At 46.2% G+C, this 18,754-nt stretch overlaps 3 protein-coding genes across 3 annotated transcripts; 1 reads left to right on the top strand and 2 right to left on the bottom strand.

The window, feature by feature from the left end:
• Positions 1 to 5,141: 5,141 nt before the first annotated feature.
• On the bottom strand, positions 5,142 to 6,832 carry LOC150016137 (ribonuclease 7-like). Its single transcript, XM_090271899.1, has 2 exons — positions 6,721 to 6,832; positions 5,142 to 6,206 (listed from the first exon to the last, which is right to left on the bottom strand). Exon 2 carries the CDS (start codon positions 6,165 to 6,167, stop codon positions 5,697 to 5,699), a length of 471 nt encoding a protein of 156 aa, XP_090128025.1. The 5' UTR covers positions 6,168 to 6,206; positions 6,721 to 6,832; the 3' UTR covers positions 5,142 to 5,696.
• A 7,571-nt stretch (positions 6,833 to 14,403) lies between these two features.
• Positions 14,404 to 16,157, top strand: RNASE13 (ribonuclease A family member 13 (inactive)). The gene is made up of 2 exons (XM_090271900.1): positions 14,404 to 14,470; positions 14,751 to 16,157. The coding sequence occupies exon 2, from the start codon at positions 14,756 to 14,758 to the stop codon at positions 15,215 to 15,217; it is 462 nt and encodes a 153-aa protein (XP_090128026.1). The 5' UTR covers positions 14,404 to 14,470; positions 14,751 to 14,755; the 3' UTR covers positions 15,218 to 16,157.
• Positions 16,158 to 16,987: 830 nt separating this feature from the next.
• TPPP2 (tubulin polymerization promoting protein family member 2) lies at positions 16,988 to 18,532 on the bottom strand. Its single transcript, XM_090271902.1, has 3 exons — positions 18,360 to 18,532; positions 17,962 to 18,115; positions 16,988 to 17,176 (listed from the first exon to the last, which is right to left on the bottom strand). Exons 1-3 carry the CDS (start codon positions 18,530 to 18,532, stop codon positions 16,988 to 16,990), a joined length of 516 nt encoding a protein of 171 aa, XP_090128028.1.
• Positions 18,533 to 18,754: the final 222 nt, after the last annotated feature.

Below are 18,754 nucleotides of genomic sequence, written 5' to 3' on the forward strand. Positions count from 1 at the left end.
ACTGTGCTGAGTGCTTTATATATAGTCACATTTAATCTACATAATATTCCTATGAAGTACGTTACCTTTATATAGATGAGGAAATTCCCATTTCCCTAAGTCAAGAGGACTTTCCATCATAGTATTTCCATTATGGGTAAACATCTTCCCTTGCCTCCCCTCTTGTGAACTGTGGACCTCCTATGAAACCTTGTTAGCAATATTTTCTCATGCACCTGTGGCTTCATGGATTCTCCCAAGCTTACTAGATTTGGAGTCCTGCACAGGTACACATCCCGGTAAGAGCTGTAACTGCTCTTTCTACCTCTCCATAGTGAAATGGGGGCAGGAGCAGGACTTTAAGAGTGAAGATCTGAAGTCTTTGAAGCTCTTTTGGAAGCTCAGTTGTGCAGGCACATAGGAGGAATGTGATGAAATGGGCCAAGGCTCTTTTAAAGAAAAGGCTTCCTGCATGTTGGTGCTGCTGGTATGTTTCTGTGGCCATAACTCTAGGTTTGTCCCCTTGAGCCATAGACACCATGAAGAGGGCCAAATGAATCAGCATGACTCAGGTGGCCCTCTTCATAGTGTCTATGGTTCATTTACTTCAGAGTGGGAGACTTTGGGGGAACCAGTGTCAAGGAGAAAAGTCTCCTGCCTAATCTACCTCAGTCTCAGTCCTAGGAAAGCTAAATCATTGTGTGTCAGGCAGTTAGACAAACATGAGCAGAGCAAGGAAGATGGGCCATGCGCAGAAGGTCTCCAGGGCAAAAAGCACTGGATACCTAGCAATGGGCAAAACTGGAAAAACAAGGGCTTCACCCCCAGAATGACCTTTCCTCCCCTAGAATATCACATGCGGTTTAGATCCCTTGACTTTTCATATCGCTGTTCATGCAGTTTGGACCCTCCCCTGGCATGTTGCTAGTCATGTGGGTTAGACCCCTGCACAGGGGGAACAAACAAGGGGGCCAGAGAATAGCCCTTAAGCATGAAGCCCCCAGGACAATAAGATTCTGACCTGCATCAAATACATTTAGATTTTAGTTGAGTTTCAACTCCTGGTCCAGAAAAGCAGTAAAACCAGATAAAGAATGTCACAGATGACATCGGGACTAGCTCTGTTGACTAATGACCCCCTGCTCTGGCATCAACCGATCAGTAGAGACCACGGCCCTGAGGGGGGCACACCAGAAAAGCTGATGAATATTCTATTGGGGTCCTTCCTTAAGACCTTCAGATAAATACCCTCAAGCCGGAGGACCCAGTGTGGCTCTGTCTAGAGAGCAGGCCCACCTTTTCCAACACCATCCCCCACCCCACCCTCAGGCACATTTTTCTTTGCCTCTCTCTTTCTCCTAAGCTCCAAGGGCCCTTCTTTTGCCTCTCTAACTCGTTTCCTGCTCCCATTTCTTCTACCACTCACTTCTTCTACCTCTGTGACTTTCTTTCTAAATAAACTTCCTCTTATAGTTTGTGTCTTGGATCTGAATTCTTTCCTAGCCAGAACTCAAATACTGAGGTTGCTGAACCAAGGTTCCATATGACTTCGCTGGTCTAATACCTGGTGCTGTTCTTGCCAACAAGTCTAGCTCCAGTTCTTAGTTAAGAAAAAAAAAAAAAAGATTTTATTTTATTTTTTAGAGAGAGGAAAAGAGAGGGAGGGAGAAAGAGTGGGAGAGAAACATTATTGTGCGAGAGATTTGGATCCATTGCCTCTTGCTCACCCTCAACTGGGGGACCTGGCTGGCAACCCAGGCATGTGTCCTGACTGGAACCTAGTCAGCGACCTCCCGGTTTGCAGGTCGGCACTTAATCCACTGGGCCACACCAGCCAGGGGTAACTTTTATTTTTTAACTGGATTTCATTTCTGTTCCTTAGGGCCAGGTTGAAATAATGCTTTAAAGCTTGCTGAACAAGGTTGGGAAATACTTCCCTAGATACCCTCTTCCCCTCTTTAAGCTCCCACCTCCAGCAACAGAAATGTCTCACAACTCATCAGTCTCCTCTTCCTATTTTTTCGTTTTCAGGTAGTAATGCATCAGGTTCAGCCAGTGCTAGTGTTTGGCTCAAACCTATTATTTATTTTGGACCTCAGCGTTGACCTTTGGAAGGCTGAGTAGCCAAATGCCTATTTCAACATTATTCCTGGCATTTCTAAACTTGGCTGTGATCAACATCATGAGAAAGAATGAGTGACTGTCAAATCTAATCAGATAAAACATCGGAAATGAGAAAAAGGCAAGTGATTTCAATTTATTATTAATATCTGAACAGTTACTGTCAAATAGTGGTGAGCATTCTAGATGAAACTTGGAGTAAAATTTTCCTTATAAACTTGTAAAAATGTTGAAATTCTATCACTCAGTGGAAGTATAAATGCATATTATTTTAAGAAAAATGCTGTAATAAGCTAATGGTTATGAAAGCTTATATTGGACACAAAATAATTGCTAATTTCACTTAGTTAAAATATGAGGAAAATTTAAAAAACAGGAGAATTAGTTGACAATATAAATACTAGGAAAGAGTGTATTGACTAGATAAGTTTAGGAAGAATCTTACATGCTTTTCGAGCCAAAAATAATTGTAACAATTTAATAAATAATACAAGTACTATTTAATTTAACAAATAGTACAAAGCAGAATAATAAAAGTTAGATCATAACATAATTCTGTCTATAATTTTATTATATTATAATCTTTGTAGATTTGATTGCTATATTAGCACTTATGTTAAATAAAATAATCCTTAAGAACTATACTTTTTAGGAGGATTTTTTTTTATTGAGGTATAATTTACATACAGTGAGCACAGATCTTAATGAATTTTCATAATGTAAACATATCTAGCCCATGTAAGAACATGTCCAGCTTACCTCTTACTCTTTCCCAAGGTGCTTTTTATCTTTGTCACCACAGATTACTTTTTAATTATGTTTAATTTTTAGTTACTTAATACTGTTTGGGTCAAGAGCCTTCCAAGAGAAAGTCCCTTTTGGGCTTTGGCTGATGTGGCTCAGTGAGTTGAATGCCAAGCCTGTGAACTGAAAGGTAGCCAGTTTGATTCCTGGTCAGGGCATGTGGGATTGTGAGCCGGGTCCCTGGTTGGGAATTGGTGTTTCTCTCCCTCTCTTTCTCCTTCCCTTCACTTCTCTCTAAAAAATAAATAAATCGTTAAAAATTTTATACAAGTTCTATTTGGAAATTCTTCTCATTTTCAGAGGATGCATTAAAGGCATAATTTTAACAAATTCAAAATTTTGTAAGGAGAATGTCTTCAAAGCCATGATATCATCAATAAAGAATATATGGAGAGTTGTGAAAAAAGAAGAAAGTGAAGAAAAGAATAGCTACTCCCAACTATGTTGTACCTTAGTTGAAAATCTATTTAGAATGTTAAATGTATAGGGTATTGACCACAGGATATATAGATTTTACACTCAGCCATTGGGCCTCAATGTATATTTTACGTACTTCTTCTTTCAAGCCTCTGTGATCTATTTAGTGCATCTCTACTTTCAAGACTTATCAAGTTATTGGCCCCACACTCTGCTTGAATAATTTAATGCTCTTTTCTTTTCTCCTTTCTTTTGATCATCCTTTCCCTACCTTCTCTCCTTATCATCTCAATCCACCCAGCCCACCTAACAGGATTCTGCCTGCAAACTGGTGCTCTAGCTGACTCATAAACATCGTAGCAGCAGAAGAAAGCCCTCAGGGAAAACTGAGTGCAGTATTTGTCTTGGTCTGCGTGCTTTCCAAAGGGAGATATGACTGGACAGGGATATTTCTATTATTACTACCACAGTTACTACTATTTATTATTGTTGAATACCTAGCAGTGCCTGAGGCTGACTAAGGCTTCATAAATGCCATTTCTAAGTCTCCAGGAATCCTGTTGGATAGGTAGTATGGTTCCCAATTTGCTATGTGGCAACACAGCTGCAGAAAGGTTCAGTAGCTGGCTCGAGGTAACAGCCATGAACCTCTGAGCCCAAATTTACACCCAATTCTATCTGGCTCCAAAGCTTCCTCTAACTCTGGAAAGAAGTAAAGGAGCACTAGAATTGTTAGGAGGGATAGGTAGAGAGTAGATTCCCCAGCTGGGTGTTGAAGGAGGGCAGGTAAGGGCATATGTGGGCAGGTACAGGCAGTTATGGGCAGTTATGGTCATGGTGCCATTTGTCTGGGATTGAGATAAAGGGAGAGAGAAGGGGCTGTTATGTAATGGTCAGAGATGCAGGCAATATGGGAGAGGCTATCAGGACCAGGTAACATAAAGTCATAGCTTCTCCAGCTCTGCTCACTAGGGAAGGAGAAATGGTGGCATTTTCACATCTCAACCCCAACTGCCCGGGCTGACTGCCAGAGTAGAGAGCAGGGAAGCACGGGGGCAGGAGAGATGATTATCAGGAGGAAGGAAGCTCTGGCAGATCCCGCCAGCCTGTTTGTGACAAGCAGGCTCTGGGCCACCCACGGAAGTCCCTTGGGGTCAAGGGAAATGTGACCTGAAGCAGAGGGCTGAAGCTGGGATACTGCCTTTGCCATATGCCTTTAGGCTGAGGGGATCTTGCCGGAGAGAGGCCTGGGGCCCAGGTTGGAAAAGCAGTGAGCTGCTGGAGAAGGGAGAGGATAGTTAGAGAGGCAGAGAGAGAAAGAATGAAATTAAGATCCCCGGAGCACCTCATAAACAGTCTCTTGGCTAGAGAAGTAGTGACCTTTATTGCAGTCAACCCAGAGTAACTGGCTCTTCAGAACTCTCAGGGTACATTTCTTCATAGGTGAACTCTTATCTAGTTCTCCTCTTGTCCCTGCAGAGGTCTCTCTCTCTCTCTCTTTAGCAAATATTTCTTTTTCTTTTAAAGATTTTATTTACTTCTTTTTAGAGAAGGGGGAAGGGAGGGAGAAAGAGAGGGAGAGAAACATCAAAGTGTGGTTGCCTCTGGTGGCCCCCCAACTGGGGACCTGGCCCACAACCCAGGCATATGCCCTGACTGGGAATCAAACTGACAACCCTTTGGTTCACAGGTCGGCACTCAATCCACTGAGCCACTCCAGCCAGGTCTCCACCCCACTCCCAACACCCACCCCCACCCCCACCCCCACCCGCCAATGGTAAAGTAGGAAGTGCACTGTATGTAGAGGGAGGAGACTTAGGTTCAAGTCCAGGTGCTGCTACTAACCAGTTTCACAGCTCTTTAATTAATTAAGGTGCCTGAAATCTCAATTTCCTCATCCCTAAAGAAGGCAAGTCATCCAGTCTATCTCACAAGGGTCTTGTGTGGCTATACCATGAAAAGCACAGAGACCACCTCACTGCTACGTCAGAGCTGGGCAAGATTTCTAGCTCTGTCCCTGAACCCCACATACTCCTCTTACATCGATTTCCTCCCATTGTCATGCTGCCTGATAACATGGGGCAGGGGAAAGATGAACAAGGCACAGATCAGGGAACCCCCACCTATGAGCTTGCTCATCTCCTCTTGGGTATAAGTTTCTGGAAAAGCAGCAACAAAAAGATAAAAGATCATTTCTTCTGGAGCTTAGCCCACCAAGGTATCAACCTCAGCTGCCCCCTCAGCTTCTCAGAAAAGCCTGAGCTAGAAAGGGCTCCAAGAAATGAAGGGAAGAGAGCCTTCTGGGCATCGAAGGAGCATGCAGAGGTCTGGAGAGGAAATGAAAGCCCAGCTCAAGAGTGAGGAAGGCTCAAAACCTAAAGGACTTTGTCCAAGTGCACAGGAACCAGGTGGAATTTTCCAGAGTCCCCTTTCTGGGGAGGGTCACAGGCTATAATGTAAGAAGCATGCAGTTTCTTTTCTTTGTATCTGCAGTCTGGGTACTTCCCTGAGGTGAGCTCACACGTGGTCAGGGACACAGGTCCTTTGCTCTGGTGGCAATTTTTATGGCCGTTCTTGCAGGCTGTGGTGGGGGTCTGGCAGGTGGCAGTCACACTGGAGAAGGATTCATGCAGGAAGGTGTTGAGGCCTTTGCAGTGTTTTGTGTACTTGTTGATGTTGTCCATCGCCCTTTTGCATTCCTGGGGACTGGGCTGCACGTGCTGAGTCTCAAACCACTGAGCTGAGGTCATGTGTTTGGGCTTGGCGCTGACTGGGACCTCAGCCACCCACAGCCCCAGCAGCAGGAGCAGCAGCAGAGGGCAGAATGCTGCTCTGGCTGGTGCCATCTCTCTCGGCTGAACAGTCAGAATGGAGGCCTGGGGTCACTGGGGACAGAGAGCAGGTGGTACGTAGTTGAGAAACGAGGCTCCCTATCTTTGCCCTTTCTACCTAATCAACATCTCCCTCCTCTTTCTCACCCTGGGTCTCATCCCTCCCTCTCCTCTTGTGCCACACCTACCACCGGTGACCCCAGCACCTAGCCCTACATCCCCATTTCCCACACCTTGTATCCCTATCTTCCTTCATTCTGCCCCTCTTGCCTCCCCCAGTTTGTTCTATCTCCTCTCTCTCAAGTCCCATCCTGCTTGTGTCTCTATGTCCCTACCCCTTTCACCGCATCTCATCCCCTCCGTGATCCCATCCCCATCTCCTCACAAAATGGGGATCCATTTTGTGCCCCGCCATCACTTTTCTCTTTCCCCTCAGTGTGTCCCCATCCCCTCCACACCGAGTCCCTCGTTTGTCCATCTTATCGCTCACTCGTGTGCACTCTCACCTTGTCAGAACCCATCCCTTCTCTGTTCAGTCACCTCACCCATGTCCCATTGCCGGCCTCACCTCTTCACTGGGTCCTCGCGCTGCCGCTCCCGCTTAGAGGACTGAGGATGCACCTCCCACTGCTGAGCCTCAGCTCTCTGAGGGCCTCTTCTCATCGCCTGACTCCTTAAGAGCTGGCCTGGGCTCTGTTGCTTCTGTTTGGGGGCGGTCCGGGGAGCATTTCCGAATCAGGAAATGAATCAGGTGCATGCCTTTCCACTTATATGTGCCAAATAAGTGGATACCTATGGAGTTAATGTACCTGCCTAAACTTGTTTGGCAATGAGGAGGCTTGAGTCCTCACACTCAAAGACTAGATTTGGCCCCTGGCCATGTGATTTTAATGACTCTAATAAAGCACCTGACCCAGGTGTCAAACCAAAATGAATTTCAGGGAGAGTTGTCATTTAGCTCCTCCTATATATGTTCATAATTCTGGGAACAACCAATCACTGTGGTGATAAGAATTGCTTTTTTCTCTGTCCTGAGATTCAGATAGAATAGCCTTGAAAGTTGCTTTGTAGGGTTTCCTGTCATCAGCATTTGCTGCTTATGTTTTGGAGGAGATGAAGAAGACAGGGAAGTGGGTGAATCCTCACAGCAGGAGGCCCAGCACCACCGCAGCTCAGCCAGGCCATCACAACTTACTCCTCTGGGCCCCCCACTCCCTGGTGTGAGCAAGGCCACCTGGCTTTCCTGAAGAAGGCACCCAACACCTCTCACCCTTCCCTCTTCCTCTCCCTACTTAATTAAAATTTGTAAACTTAAACATGGTCTAAATTGAAAATGCTTTTGGTGGTGGTGCCTTAGCCTTCCTGTACCTTTTATGTCCTGTTCCAGGTGGCAGTGACATCAGTGTGGAAAACTTGGGTCACTGCTGTCTGGGGGCTCTGGGGAGCGTGGCATAAAGCACTCAGAAGAACCAGGATGCTGAGGCAGAGAAGCATCTCTCTGTGCGATTTGGAAGGCCCAGAAAACTGAGAGGAATGGCATTTTTGTTTTCAGGATTCACTTGTAAGTAGTAGGTGATCTCAGAATACCAAGTTCAGGTTCATTCATGTGGGCAACACATTTTTATTCAGACCCTATTACATACAAAGGTGCTTGGAATAGATTAGTGAACCAAAGAGACAAAAATCCTTACCTTTGTGGAACTTACATTCCATTGGGGGAAAGACAGTAAAAATATATATTGTCCTTGGCTCAAAGTGATAATTGCTAAGGAAAAAAGTAGAACAGGGTGGAAGTTGGTAGGCAGTGATTTTTAAATAGGGTCATTGAAATAGGTGACTCTAGGGCGTGAGCTTCTGCTTGCCTGGGGGAAAATGCTCCAAGTAAAGAGACCAGCACAGCAAAGGCCCTAATGTTTTAGGCATACGGATATGCCTGGGGGAACAGTTGGGTCCAGTGTGACCAGAGCAGGCGTATAGAGGGGTCAGAGAGGAACCAGAGGCCAGACCCTGGCAAGCTTCAGAGACTGTCAGGATTGAGACTTCTGCTCTGTGCACAGAGAGGAGCCCTAGAGTGTTTGTTCTAAGCAGAGGAGGAAAAGGCCTATTTGTTGAAAGATACCCTGGCTGTTGTGTGGACTGGAACCATAGAGAGGCCAGGTAAACCACCTTGATCACAAAGTTTGTGTTCTGGTCCAGAAGTTAGGATTTGGGTGTTTGTTTAGGGACCCGGGGGGATCATTCTAGCGGTGGAGAGCGCAGCTGTGGGTCAGGATGATCTTCCGAGGAAGACATGGTGTTAGAGATGAGAAGCACCACTAGATGGCAACAGAGAACCAGGAGCAAGTCCACACAAGCTTCTGGCCCCTCTGGTTCACCCTCAGTGAGGCCTTAGCTCTGGATGCAGCCTTAGCTGCTTTGTTAAGGTGCCTGAATCTCTGCAGTTTGAACTTTTGGATAGAGAATTATGCCTTTGCTGCTGTAGAAATGCAAATGTGCGGAGGTAAAATTCATGGTTTAAAGTAGACTGTGGATAGAATGCAGATCAGCACAGGCCAGGCCAGCCCTGGACTGGAGGCTGGTGTTACAGGAGGGGGTGGGAGTGCAAATGGCTCATTTGAATTCCTCACCCAGACTCCTCACTTCTCATTATTATAGAGTGAGATGTTTCCAAACCACGACTTGCACTACCCCCTTCACTTGTGTTTCCCTGTCATTATAATTAACCCAGTTTGCTCTTCAGACTCCATTATGTGAAAGTAAAGTAAACACAGCCCTACTGTGTCAGATCAAAGGGAGAGAGAGTAAAAGTTTAGGTTTGCACAAGAAATTTGAGGAGCTGAACCTACCATCTGCATAATTCAAGCTAAAACCCTTACCTTATCTCAATTATTTGGCTAAGGCAGGTGATTTTATTTATTTGCCCAAACTATACAGTTTCTGAGATCGCTTCACTTTGCACTTGGTAAGATAATTTTGCCATTCTTCCTTCACTTCATGTATGGGGCAAGAGGCAAAGATGGAGGAAGGGGGAGGCAAGGTTAGGGAAAACAAAATAAGTCAGGCAACAGGCCAAGGGCTGATCAGTGAGTCTGGCAGAAGGGAGAAGAGAAAATTTAGAGAAGACAAATTTACAGAAGACAAAACAGTGGGAGAGAAGATGGGAGGAAAGAAAGCCCCTGACACAAGCAGCCTCTATCCAGGGATATGAGGTAGCTAGTTACCCCAACCTCCTTCTCATTTGATCGCCATAGTCACTGCTCTTGGCCCAACTTCTCCCCAGGCCGCAGTGGGGTGTGTGTGTGTGTGTGTGTTTAAAGTCACTGGGCAGGGTGCTGTGAAAACCCCAGCAGTGCCAGGTGGACCTCTGCCTGTCTTCCCCACAGGACAACAGCTGCTGCTTCCTCTAGCCTGTGCTGAGAGGGGCTGAGGGGGGCTGGGAGAGAGGAGGGCTGGGCCTGGATAGGTGCCCTCCCTTCAGAGCCCAGACTGTTTCTCTTCTGGAGTTCCACACAGCCCCTGGACACCAGTGGAAAGCCCATGAGAGTTTTCCTCCAAGCAGGAGCAGATCTGAGTTCTGCCATCCCAATTTTGTTGCTCCTAGGGTAAATAAAGGTAATGGGCTCATTTGCATAGATGGGGAAAGTGAAACAAACAGCAAGTTGGGGTCAGATGTGGAACTTGCTTTGGGTCTTTGAATTCTCATGACCTTTCCTGGAACAGCTGCGGGTCTGGAGGAGGCAGAACTGACAGAAGGTTGGAGTCCTTGGCTTCCAAACCAATGCATTTAGTCAAGCCAGGATGTAAGAGAGGGGAACCTGACCTGAGCTTGAGACCTCCGTTATGAGAGGCCATTGTCAGCTCCCCATTTATCTACAGAATAAAATATAAATTCCTTAGCCTGATATTCAAGGTCCGCTGCAATTTGGCAAACCTGTCTTTCCAACTTTATCTCTGACTTTTCTTCCACTGAGCGAGTACCTCAACCCTAGCCAGGCTGGTTTTCTCTTTTTTTTTTCAAATATACCTTCCATAATTCTCTTGACCTCCACTTAACTGTTCCTTGAGATCCACCCCCAAGGTTCCAAGATAACCTTTACCTCCAGAAGTTGCTCAGATTCTCCCAATTCAGAGAGATCTTTTTAAAGATCTTTCTAAATTCCCATATTTACTGTCTTTAAGATGTATAATTTTTTTGCCCTGAATCATTGGTTATTTCTTCATATGGATTTATTATTTTCCTTCGATTTAGACTGTCAATTCCCAGAAGACAAGGACCATCTGTTACTTTTTTTTAACCTCCCACAAGACACAGTATAATGCCTTGCAGATAAGTGACCTTAACTGAGTCAGCTTCTGGGTTGGAAGGTATTCACTCTGCCCCTGAATGATCCCAGGCCCAGATGGGATCACGACTGATCCATAATGTTTGTTAGCAGATTGAGGAGCTGACAATGCAGCTCTGAGACATCAACCCTGAGGCTGAGGTGCAGCTCTGACAAGACGTTGAGATGGCTGAAGCTATACTTTGGGTTCGAGACAGCCCGGGAACTGTCCATGATTCAGTATGCTGATTGAGTACTTTTAGTTGGACAGGCAAAAAGTGATATCACTGAGACTGAGGTGAACTCACTCTGGGAAAAGTCTTGGGGGTTCCCTTCAAACACAGGAAAACATCCCTGCACCTTCCACTCTAGCCAGTTGTTCTAGAAAAGCTTACCTTGGGGAGGTGGGGAGGGAGAGAATGTGTAGTTGACTACAGGCATAGGGTCACCTTTACAAAAAAAGAATAACATGAAATTGTTTCAATGGTGAACTATCAGTACTCCTTTTGTTGGTAGAAAAACCAATACCATTACAAGCAAAATCTAATTTCTTCTTTATTTTTATTTTTTTAGAGAGAGAGGAGTAAGGGAGAGAAACATTGGTATGTGAGAGAAACATCGACTGGTTGCCTCTCACAGGCCCCCAACTGGGGACCTGGCCCACAACCCGGGCATGTGCTGCAATCGGGAATTGAACTGGTGACCTTTCGGTTCACAGGCCGACATCCAATCTACTGAGCCACACCAGCCAGGGCAAACAAATATATTTCGAGGTCCTAGATATTTACCAACTCTTTTTAATATATAAGATATAAATAAGTCTGCACTTGTTAGGAAATCTGATTCTCTCACTGGACCAGGATTCTCAATCTTAGCACTATTTACATTTTAGTTTGGATGATTCTCTGTTATGGGCACTATCTTGTACAATGTTAGATGTTTAGCAGCATTCCTGGCCTCTACCCACTAGATGCCAGTAGCACCTCCAAGTTGTGACAACCAAAAATGTCTCCAGACATGACCAAATTGTCCCCCGTTGAGAACCACTGAATTAGACTTGTGACCTGGAGCCAGCTGTTGAACATCTCTAAACCTTAGTTTGTTCATCTCTAGGATAATTCTTGTGTATGTCAAGATCAGTGTAATGGTAACAACAATTCCACAAATCTCAGACTTAGGGGAGCAGATGAGACCATGACAAGGATGTCAGGATGGAAGAAGCGATCCTATGGATCAACACCTCTAGGATAGGATTTTAAAGACCAGACCATTAGAATGGCAGTTTGAAAACAAAAGTGCACACTCAGCACTTTTCCTGGCCCTGTGGCTCAGGCCTTTGTAACATATGCTCATACGTGTGTCTTTCGTTTTGAATTGTAAACTTCATTTGGATTGGATCTGTCTTATTTACCTTTATATTTCTCCCCAAATTTGTCATAGTGCTTTTCACATGATATTTTACAATTATTTAAAAATATTTTGGAGTAACCAACATGGGGCACAGCTAATAATAGAAGGTTTTGTGAAGATGAATTTTAAGTCAGGTGTTAGATGGAGCTCTAGATTGGGGGAGTGGGGAAGGGGGCAGGTTACTTGGTTCATCTGGGGAATGAAAGAGGCTTTGCAATTGTTCAGTGAATTGGGGAAAAAATGTGAGTTGGTGTGGAACCTAGGAGACCATCCCCAGTTACCCATTTAAATATTATTTAATGGTTAAAAGGCACTTTCATGCAGACAATCTCATTCTATTCTTATAGCCTCATGAAGTAAGAAAGGTATTGACCACATTTTATAGAAGAAGAAACAGAAACTCAGTAGATTATCTAATATCATGTCCTGAACTCTCTCCTCTACAGTGTGCTGTTTCATTTCTGTAATTGTGTGTGCAGGGGTGAGTGGTGGTGGGTGGGTGGTGAAGGAAGAAAGAGAAAGGCCAAGTTGCATCCTTGAGCAAATAGGGAAGGGATGGCATGCTTTGAGGTGGGGACCACACAGTATAGTAAGCTTCTTCAAAAGAAACAGTTGAGTCAGCCAGGCTTCGGTACCTCCGTGCATGAGCTCCCACTCAATGTTGGCTTATACACCAGCCTGAGGGACACAGATGGGCCACTTGCCTGAGTGGGCTTTACGCTCACTTGCTTGGCTGTACACACTTCCCTGGAGAGGTCTTCCAAGAAGAGGTTTCTTATACAGGATTTCTGGAACGTGTCTTCCTATGAACCAGCTCAGTGGAAGTGATGGGGCCAAGAGCGGGGACAGCATGAGCAAGGACATGGAGGTGGGTGGGGCCCCCACGGGGGAGGCAGGCAGGCAGGCATGGAGATGCAGTTGGAGACATGGCAAAGGCCCGGTCATGAGAAATCTTACATCCTATGAGGGGCAGAGTCTTACCAGCGTTCCAGTGTGTGTGGTTCCAGGAGAGGGGAGAGACCCAGCAGGGGAAGAAATAGGAATGGAAGAGACAGGTTTAGGAAAACTTTAGATAAGATTTCCAGGGCTACATGACTGATGGACTCATGGTCATTTTGAATATTCAACATGTGCCAGGCGCTGAGCCAAAAGCTCTTGATATACATCTCAATGAATCCTTAATAATACTGCTACAAGGTATAAAACATCACTCTCATTAACAGACAAAGAAATTGAACTTCACAGTGTTTTAATAAACTTAGATTAATGGTGCGCAGCCTGTGTGTAAACAGCAGAGCAGGATCAATTTCTGGTCTTTTTACTCAAAAGCCTCCCAACAGGTGAATTTAGGGAGAACAAGGGGCCTAGGATCAGTCTCATATTTCTTGTAGAGGTAACTGGGGAAGCCGAGACAGACAACAAGGAGGAGAAGTGATTGTGAAAAGGATGGGTTCAGTTTTGGATTCTCGTTTGTGCTGTCAGAAAGAGCAAGTTAGGGGGCTATGAATGAGAAACACCAGTAGGTCTCTGTACCTCCTGCTGAACTCCACAATGGCCTTGGAGCACTCAAGGTTCTGCAGTCCGACTCCCTACTCTCCTGAGAAAAAGCCCACAACCTGGGTCATGTTCTGCAGGGAGACCAGGTTGAGGAGCCTATGGAAGTCAAGGGCTGTAGCTGGCAGGCTCTTTGCTTCTGATGAAGAGGCAGGTGTCGGTGAAAAGGAGAGTTAGGAGCCCAGCTCTTTCCCAACATGACAAACAATAGCAGGAATCTGACCCGCTGGACTCATGTGGCCCACACACCCCCAGTCCAAGGTATGCTGTCTAATCCAACTTACTGACAAGTTTGAGGCTTCCGGGTCAGCAAGCAAAATTTTCCAGATGTGCTCTGACTCCCAAAGGGCCTGAGGTTATCGGTGAGGGTGTGGTGTGATTGTGTCATTGTAATTGTTGTGAGGTTGGTGATGGGGACTGTGGGGGTCAATAGAGATGTATTTAGTTCTCAGTGCATCATTCTGGTGGGAGGCTCTTGCACGTGCGTGGGCTCCTGTGTGTGGGATGGGACAGTGGCAGACGCCCTGTTCTCTAACGGTCAGGAATAAGGAACCCTTTGTTCCTCAGAAACATTAGACTACTTTTCTTCTCACCTTTCCATAGGAGTAAGAGCTTATGGACATCAAAGCAAGAACTTAGAGACTTCTGGCAAGGAGGTTGGAACTAAGTGTTCTTATGACACCAGACAGGAGGAAACCAGGTTGTAATGTCTCTTTCCTCCCACCCATCCAACCCCCTCAGCACAGGGCCTTCTCAGACTTAGGGGTCATTTCATCCTCCTAGACTGGTCTTCATCTAGAAACTGTTCCAGCCTCTTCTCACCTTTGGGCTGACCTTGGCCTCAGGCAAGAAGAAACCCTGCCTGCTGCCCTGCTCATCTTCCAGTTCCTTTCCTTCCTCCAGAGCAATCAGAGAATCATTGCTCAGCTGTTCTGTCTATTGCCTCTGCATCTTTTTACCAGAAGGGTTGACTGGGACCAGGGATAATCAAGAAGAGTTCCTCACCCAGGAACCAGTTGGATCTGTTATTCTGTAAGTGTCACAGCTCATGAACTGGGTGAGGTTGAGACTGTTAGGTGGGCCAAGGGAAGGAGGGAGTGGCTGAAGGTGGCTGACCAGCTGGGTGATGGTGGTGTCTTCTTTCTCTGGGGCATGGAGTCTAGGGCTGGATGATCTCTGAGGTATACTCTAGCTTTTAGGGTGTAGGGGAAGACACTCAGGGAAGGTTGGGGGAATGCTAGAGGTCCTTGGAAGGGGTAGACAGTCACTCTAGGCCCACCTCTGCCTTCAACCACCTTAACTCTACCAACAGGAAGAATGGCACCAGCTGTGGCCTGGCTCCTGTTCCTCCAGCTTGTTCTAGATCCAACTCTGGTCCTGGACATCAGTCTGCAGTTTGCCACCAAGATCTTCTATGACTTACACATTGACTATCCCAGGGTTAACTACCCAGCAGGTTTCCAGGGCTACTGTAATGGTTTGATGGCCTATGTGAGGGGCAAAGGGCAAAGCTCGCATTGCCCAAAGAGCCATTATATGATACATGCCCCCCAGCCAGAAATTCGGAAGATCTGCAAGCGCTGTGAGAACTTCTGTGAGAATTACAATGAATACTGTACACTCAGTCAAGACTCTTTCCCCCTCACAATCTGCGCTCTGGTCCCCAAACAGCCGCCAACCAGCTGCCGCTACAATAGCACCCTAACCAACAAAAGGCTCTACTTGCTCTGTTCCCAGAAGTATGATGCTGAACCAATAGGTATTATTGGCCTCTACTAGGGAAAGGAGGTCTTCACTGAGAACTACCCTCTACTGCCACCACAGTTCAGCCTGTCCTCATTTCCAAAACTCTGATCCCTTGGACAAAGCTTCCTCCCTGAATTTGAAGGTAGGCAGGGCTCCCTCCAAGAGACCAAGGAGGTAGGAAAAATGTCCAGAGCTTTAATCACCATGCTAAATCATAACTGTCTTCTCTGCTCTTTCCAGCTTGTTTACCTGCCCCCCTCTTCACCATCTTCCCTCTCCCACAGACAGTTTTACCCACCCAAGAAACCGACTGTATCCAGTTGGCAATGATTGTCCATCCACTGGGCCAGATACTGAATCCTGGATGAAGGCCCAGGGCCTCAGCTCACACCATGGCAACAGGCACCCAATTCAGTGTTTTGATTCCCCATCCCCAACGCCCTTCTCTTTTCAGTCTCCCCCATTTCCCTATGACTCCTTCTACTCACTCACCCACACAAAAGGTATCTCTAGCTATAGGGAGGGACCTTCCTGAGACCTTTAGGTTAATTTTAGCCTCACTTCCCCAGAAACCTCTCAGTTCCCTCTGTTCCTCTCTGTGAAATCATTTTCTTCACGTAATGTGTTCTTTCCTCCCTCCTGCTATCATGGAGCCCAGTGTCACTCCCCTACCCTCTCTCTCCAACCTCTTTACGCTGGTTCACTGAAATTTCAAGTCATTTTCTCTGATCTATCCTCTCAGACATTCCTGCACCCTCTTCCTTCCCAAAGCTCCTCCTGATGTTCCCCAAACTCTAGGATCTGCTGCTGACAGGATGGGTGAGGTGGGCCTGGCTGTAGTCACAGAACGTTTCAAGACTGCATCTGAGTTATATAAGATACAACCATTGGATGGAACTGGATGAAGAGTACATGGTACCTCTCTGTACTATTTTTGCATCTTCCTGTAAATCTATAATCATTAAAAAATAAAAAGATAAAACAACACATTTGACTCAGTTCTGATTTCATTTCTTTTTCCTTAGTGCACTAGAATGCCTAATCTCAAACTCCTGGAGACTACTCACCTCTGGCCATCTTCCTGGGCTACCCTTAGCTGTCTAGGATCTTGTTCCGCGTGAAGCATGATGGAAGTGCAGTGCAGTAAAACTCATGTCTGGCTGAGTGTTGCAAATGGATTCTCCCTTCCCCCAGCTCTAGAACAAACTTGTAATAAGAGTCAGACTAAGTAGATCCTTGGCCCACCTAGCTGGTTTCTATTTCTCCCCACAACAAAACCTGGATTGTCGCATGGCTGGCTGTGAAAAAAAAACAAAACAAAAAAACCCTGGATTGCAATCAACGAGGAAGGTGGAGGGACAGGGGTCTGGTTGGCCTTATCTGGGTCATTCTCTGTCAAATCAGAAATTGCTGTGTGTAGGTGTGCATATGTAGGGTGTGTGTATGTGGGGTGAATATCAGTAGTATGTATGAATGCAAATAGCAAATACTTTTACCTCCACACCTGGTTCATCACTTATCTCCAAATATATTCCTCAGTGCTGATCAGTTGAGGAGAATATAACTTCTGACTCAGGGGCATCAGGATGAGTAGGACAAAAGATTGAGAGCTGGAAACCCTGACTCCTTGGGCCTTCTCTTCTCTCTTCTCTCTCTACACCCATGGGCCCATTCACGCACGCCTTATCCTGGTTGAAGACAGAGCACCTTAGCTGCTGCACACACAGATGTTTATTGTTTCCTGAGCTCCCTGGTGTTAAAGATGCAGGGTTGAGGGCTGACAGGCTAAGATGAGGCTACCTTCTAGCTGTTATCCTTCTTATCATAGGTACCAGCACCCTTGTAGCCACTCACATAACCTGAGTTGTCGGTCATCTCTTCCCGTCCTGCGATGCCTTTGCCCTTGCCACTCTCATCAAAGCGCTCCTTGTGGGTGCCAGTGTACTTGCTGGTGTCTGTCAGCCGGCTCACCCCACCCACAGTTGTTGCTTTCTGCAAGCCAGAGCCAGAGGATGATGCGTTTGATCCCTCTTCCTGCCCCCCACCCCCAGAGTTTTACCCCTTTTCTAAAGTTGACCTTTGATTCTTGCTCTACCTGTGGCATGGTACTGCTTTCTCAGAGCCCAGATGTGGCTGTGGGCAGGAACTGTGGCAAGAGCCATTAAGCAGTGAGGGAAGAGGAGTCTGGGGTATGGGAGTGAGTGGACTGTGTGTGGATTTTCCTGCTTCCAGAGGAGTTATTTTGATGAGGCTATGGTCAGAGGACTTTAAGTGCAGACCCAATATGCAAGGTTCCTTCTACTGGGTAGGTTCTATTTGAAACCTAGAGTAGAAAGAGCTTTTTGTAGAGAGGGGACAAATAGGGAACAGAGGGTGGGTGAGAGACAGAAGGTCAGAGATCAGACCTTATATAAATAAGAACAGGAAGAAGAGTGGGTATCACGTACCAAGTCTTCTGTACTCTGTGTCTACCAGGCCCTAGTTGCCGGGCTCAGATACAGGACACTTGAGAATGAGTCTAAATTTTGCTATGGAAATAGCTGTGGACCTTGGGCAAGTCACTTCCCTTCTCTGGGCCACAATTTCCTCACCTCTGAAATGACTAGGTGGTCTCTGAAGTCTGTTCCAATACCAATAGTGCCCCAGAGGCTTTCTGCCATCTCCCTACAGTATCTCTGTTGGCAGGCACTAGGGTCGGCAGAGGGTGGGAGAGGAGAAGGAGCAGCAGAGATTTAGGAAAGTAGGATCGAGTGTTAGGGATGAAGAATAGCACTCACAGTAACACCAGTGGTAGCTGGGTCCTTGCCTTCCATGAATTTATAAACATTTTCCAGGGCTTCATCTGGGTTCTTTGTCTTGAACCGCTTCTGGCCCAGTTCCTTCATTGCTTCCTGGAACTGCTGAAATGTGATGGTTCGGGCATTCTTGGCCCTAGTCAGTTGGACAGAAATCCAGGAACTCCAAAACACAAACTCATCACCTACCAAGGGCCAACCTTCCCCTTACTCAGAATTAGCCACTGAATGTCTTGAGGACAGAGAATAAATAGACAGTGCCAGCTACCCAGTAGGTACTCAGTAGACCCATTACAAATGTCCTATCACATAAACCCTCGCATGTCTCAATATCTTGTTTGTTCTATTCATGACCCTGACTCCCATCCTTGGCTCCTTACTTGACTTTGCTGAACACGATGTCCACATCAGTGGAGGTGACCGTCTTCCCATCCATGATGCCACAGTCTTTGCACAGCTTGGAGAAGTTCTTGTTGTTCATTTCAATGCCACTGCTTGATGATTCTCCGAAGACAGCAAACCTCTGGAATGTATTTTCTGCTTCTGATGCCATGATAAACTGGAGGTGGGGGAGGACTGTAAGGGGGAGACTGAGAGGGTGAGGGAGGAACGGAAGGGAGGACTGAGGAGTAAAAAGGATGGGGGTTAAGATAAAAATCTGAATCAGTAACAGGAACAAATCCCCTCCTCCCTGTTCCTCTTTGCCCTCTTTCCACCTACTGTTCCTAGCATGAGGGAAACTACTGTAGACCCTACATTTTGAGCAATCAACAGC

This window comes from Furipterus horrens, unplaced genomic scaffold (assembly GCF_987537825.1).
Source record: "Furipterus horrens unplaced genomic scaffold, mFurHor1.1.pri manual_scaffold_3, whole genome shotgun sequence".
Lineage (NCBI taxonomy): Eukaryota > Metazoa > Chordata > Mammalia > Chiroptera > Furipteridae > Furipterus > Furipterus horrens.

What these genes read in the sequence shown, in the direction of transcription:
- LOC150016137 (XM_090271899.1), bottom strand. Translation starts at nt 6,167, where the DNA reads ATGGCACCAGCCAGAGCAGCATTCTGCCCTCTGCTGCTGCTCCTGCTG.
- RNASE13 (XM_090271900.1), top strand. Translation starts at nt 14,756, where the DNA reads ATGGCACCAGCTGTGGCCTGGCTCCTGTTCCTCCAGCTTGTTCTAGAT.
- TPPP2 (XM_090271902.1), bottom strand. Translation starts at nt 18,532, where the DNA reads ATGGCATCAGAAGCAGAAAATACATTCCAGAGGTTTGCTGTCTTCGGA. An exon ending in ATCGTGTTCAGCAAAGTCAA is followed by an intron (nt 18,116 to 18,359) that starts GTAAGGAGCCAA and finishes CCAACTGACTAG; the next exon opens with GGCCAAGAATGCCCGAACCA. An exon ending in CAGCTACCACTGGTGTTACT is followed by an intron (nt 17,177 to 17,961) that starts GTGAGTGCTATT and finishes TCTGGCTTGCAG; the next exon opens with AAAGCAACAACTGTGGGTGG.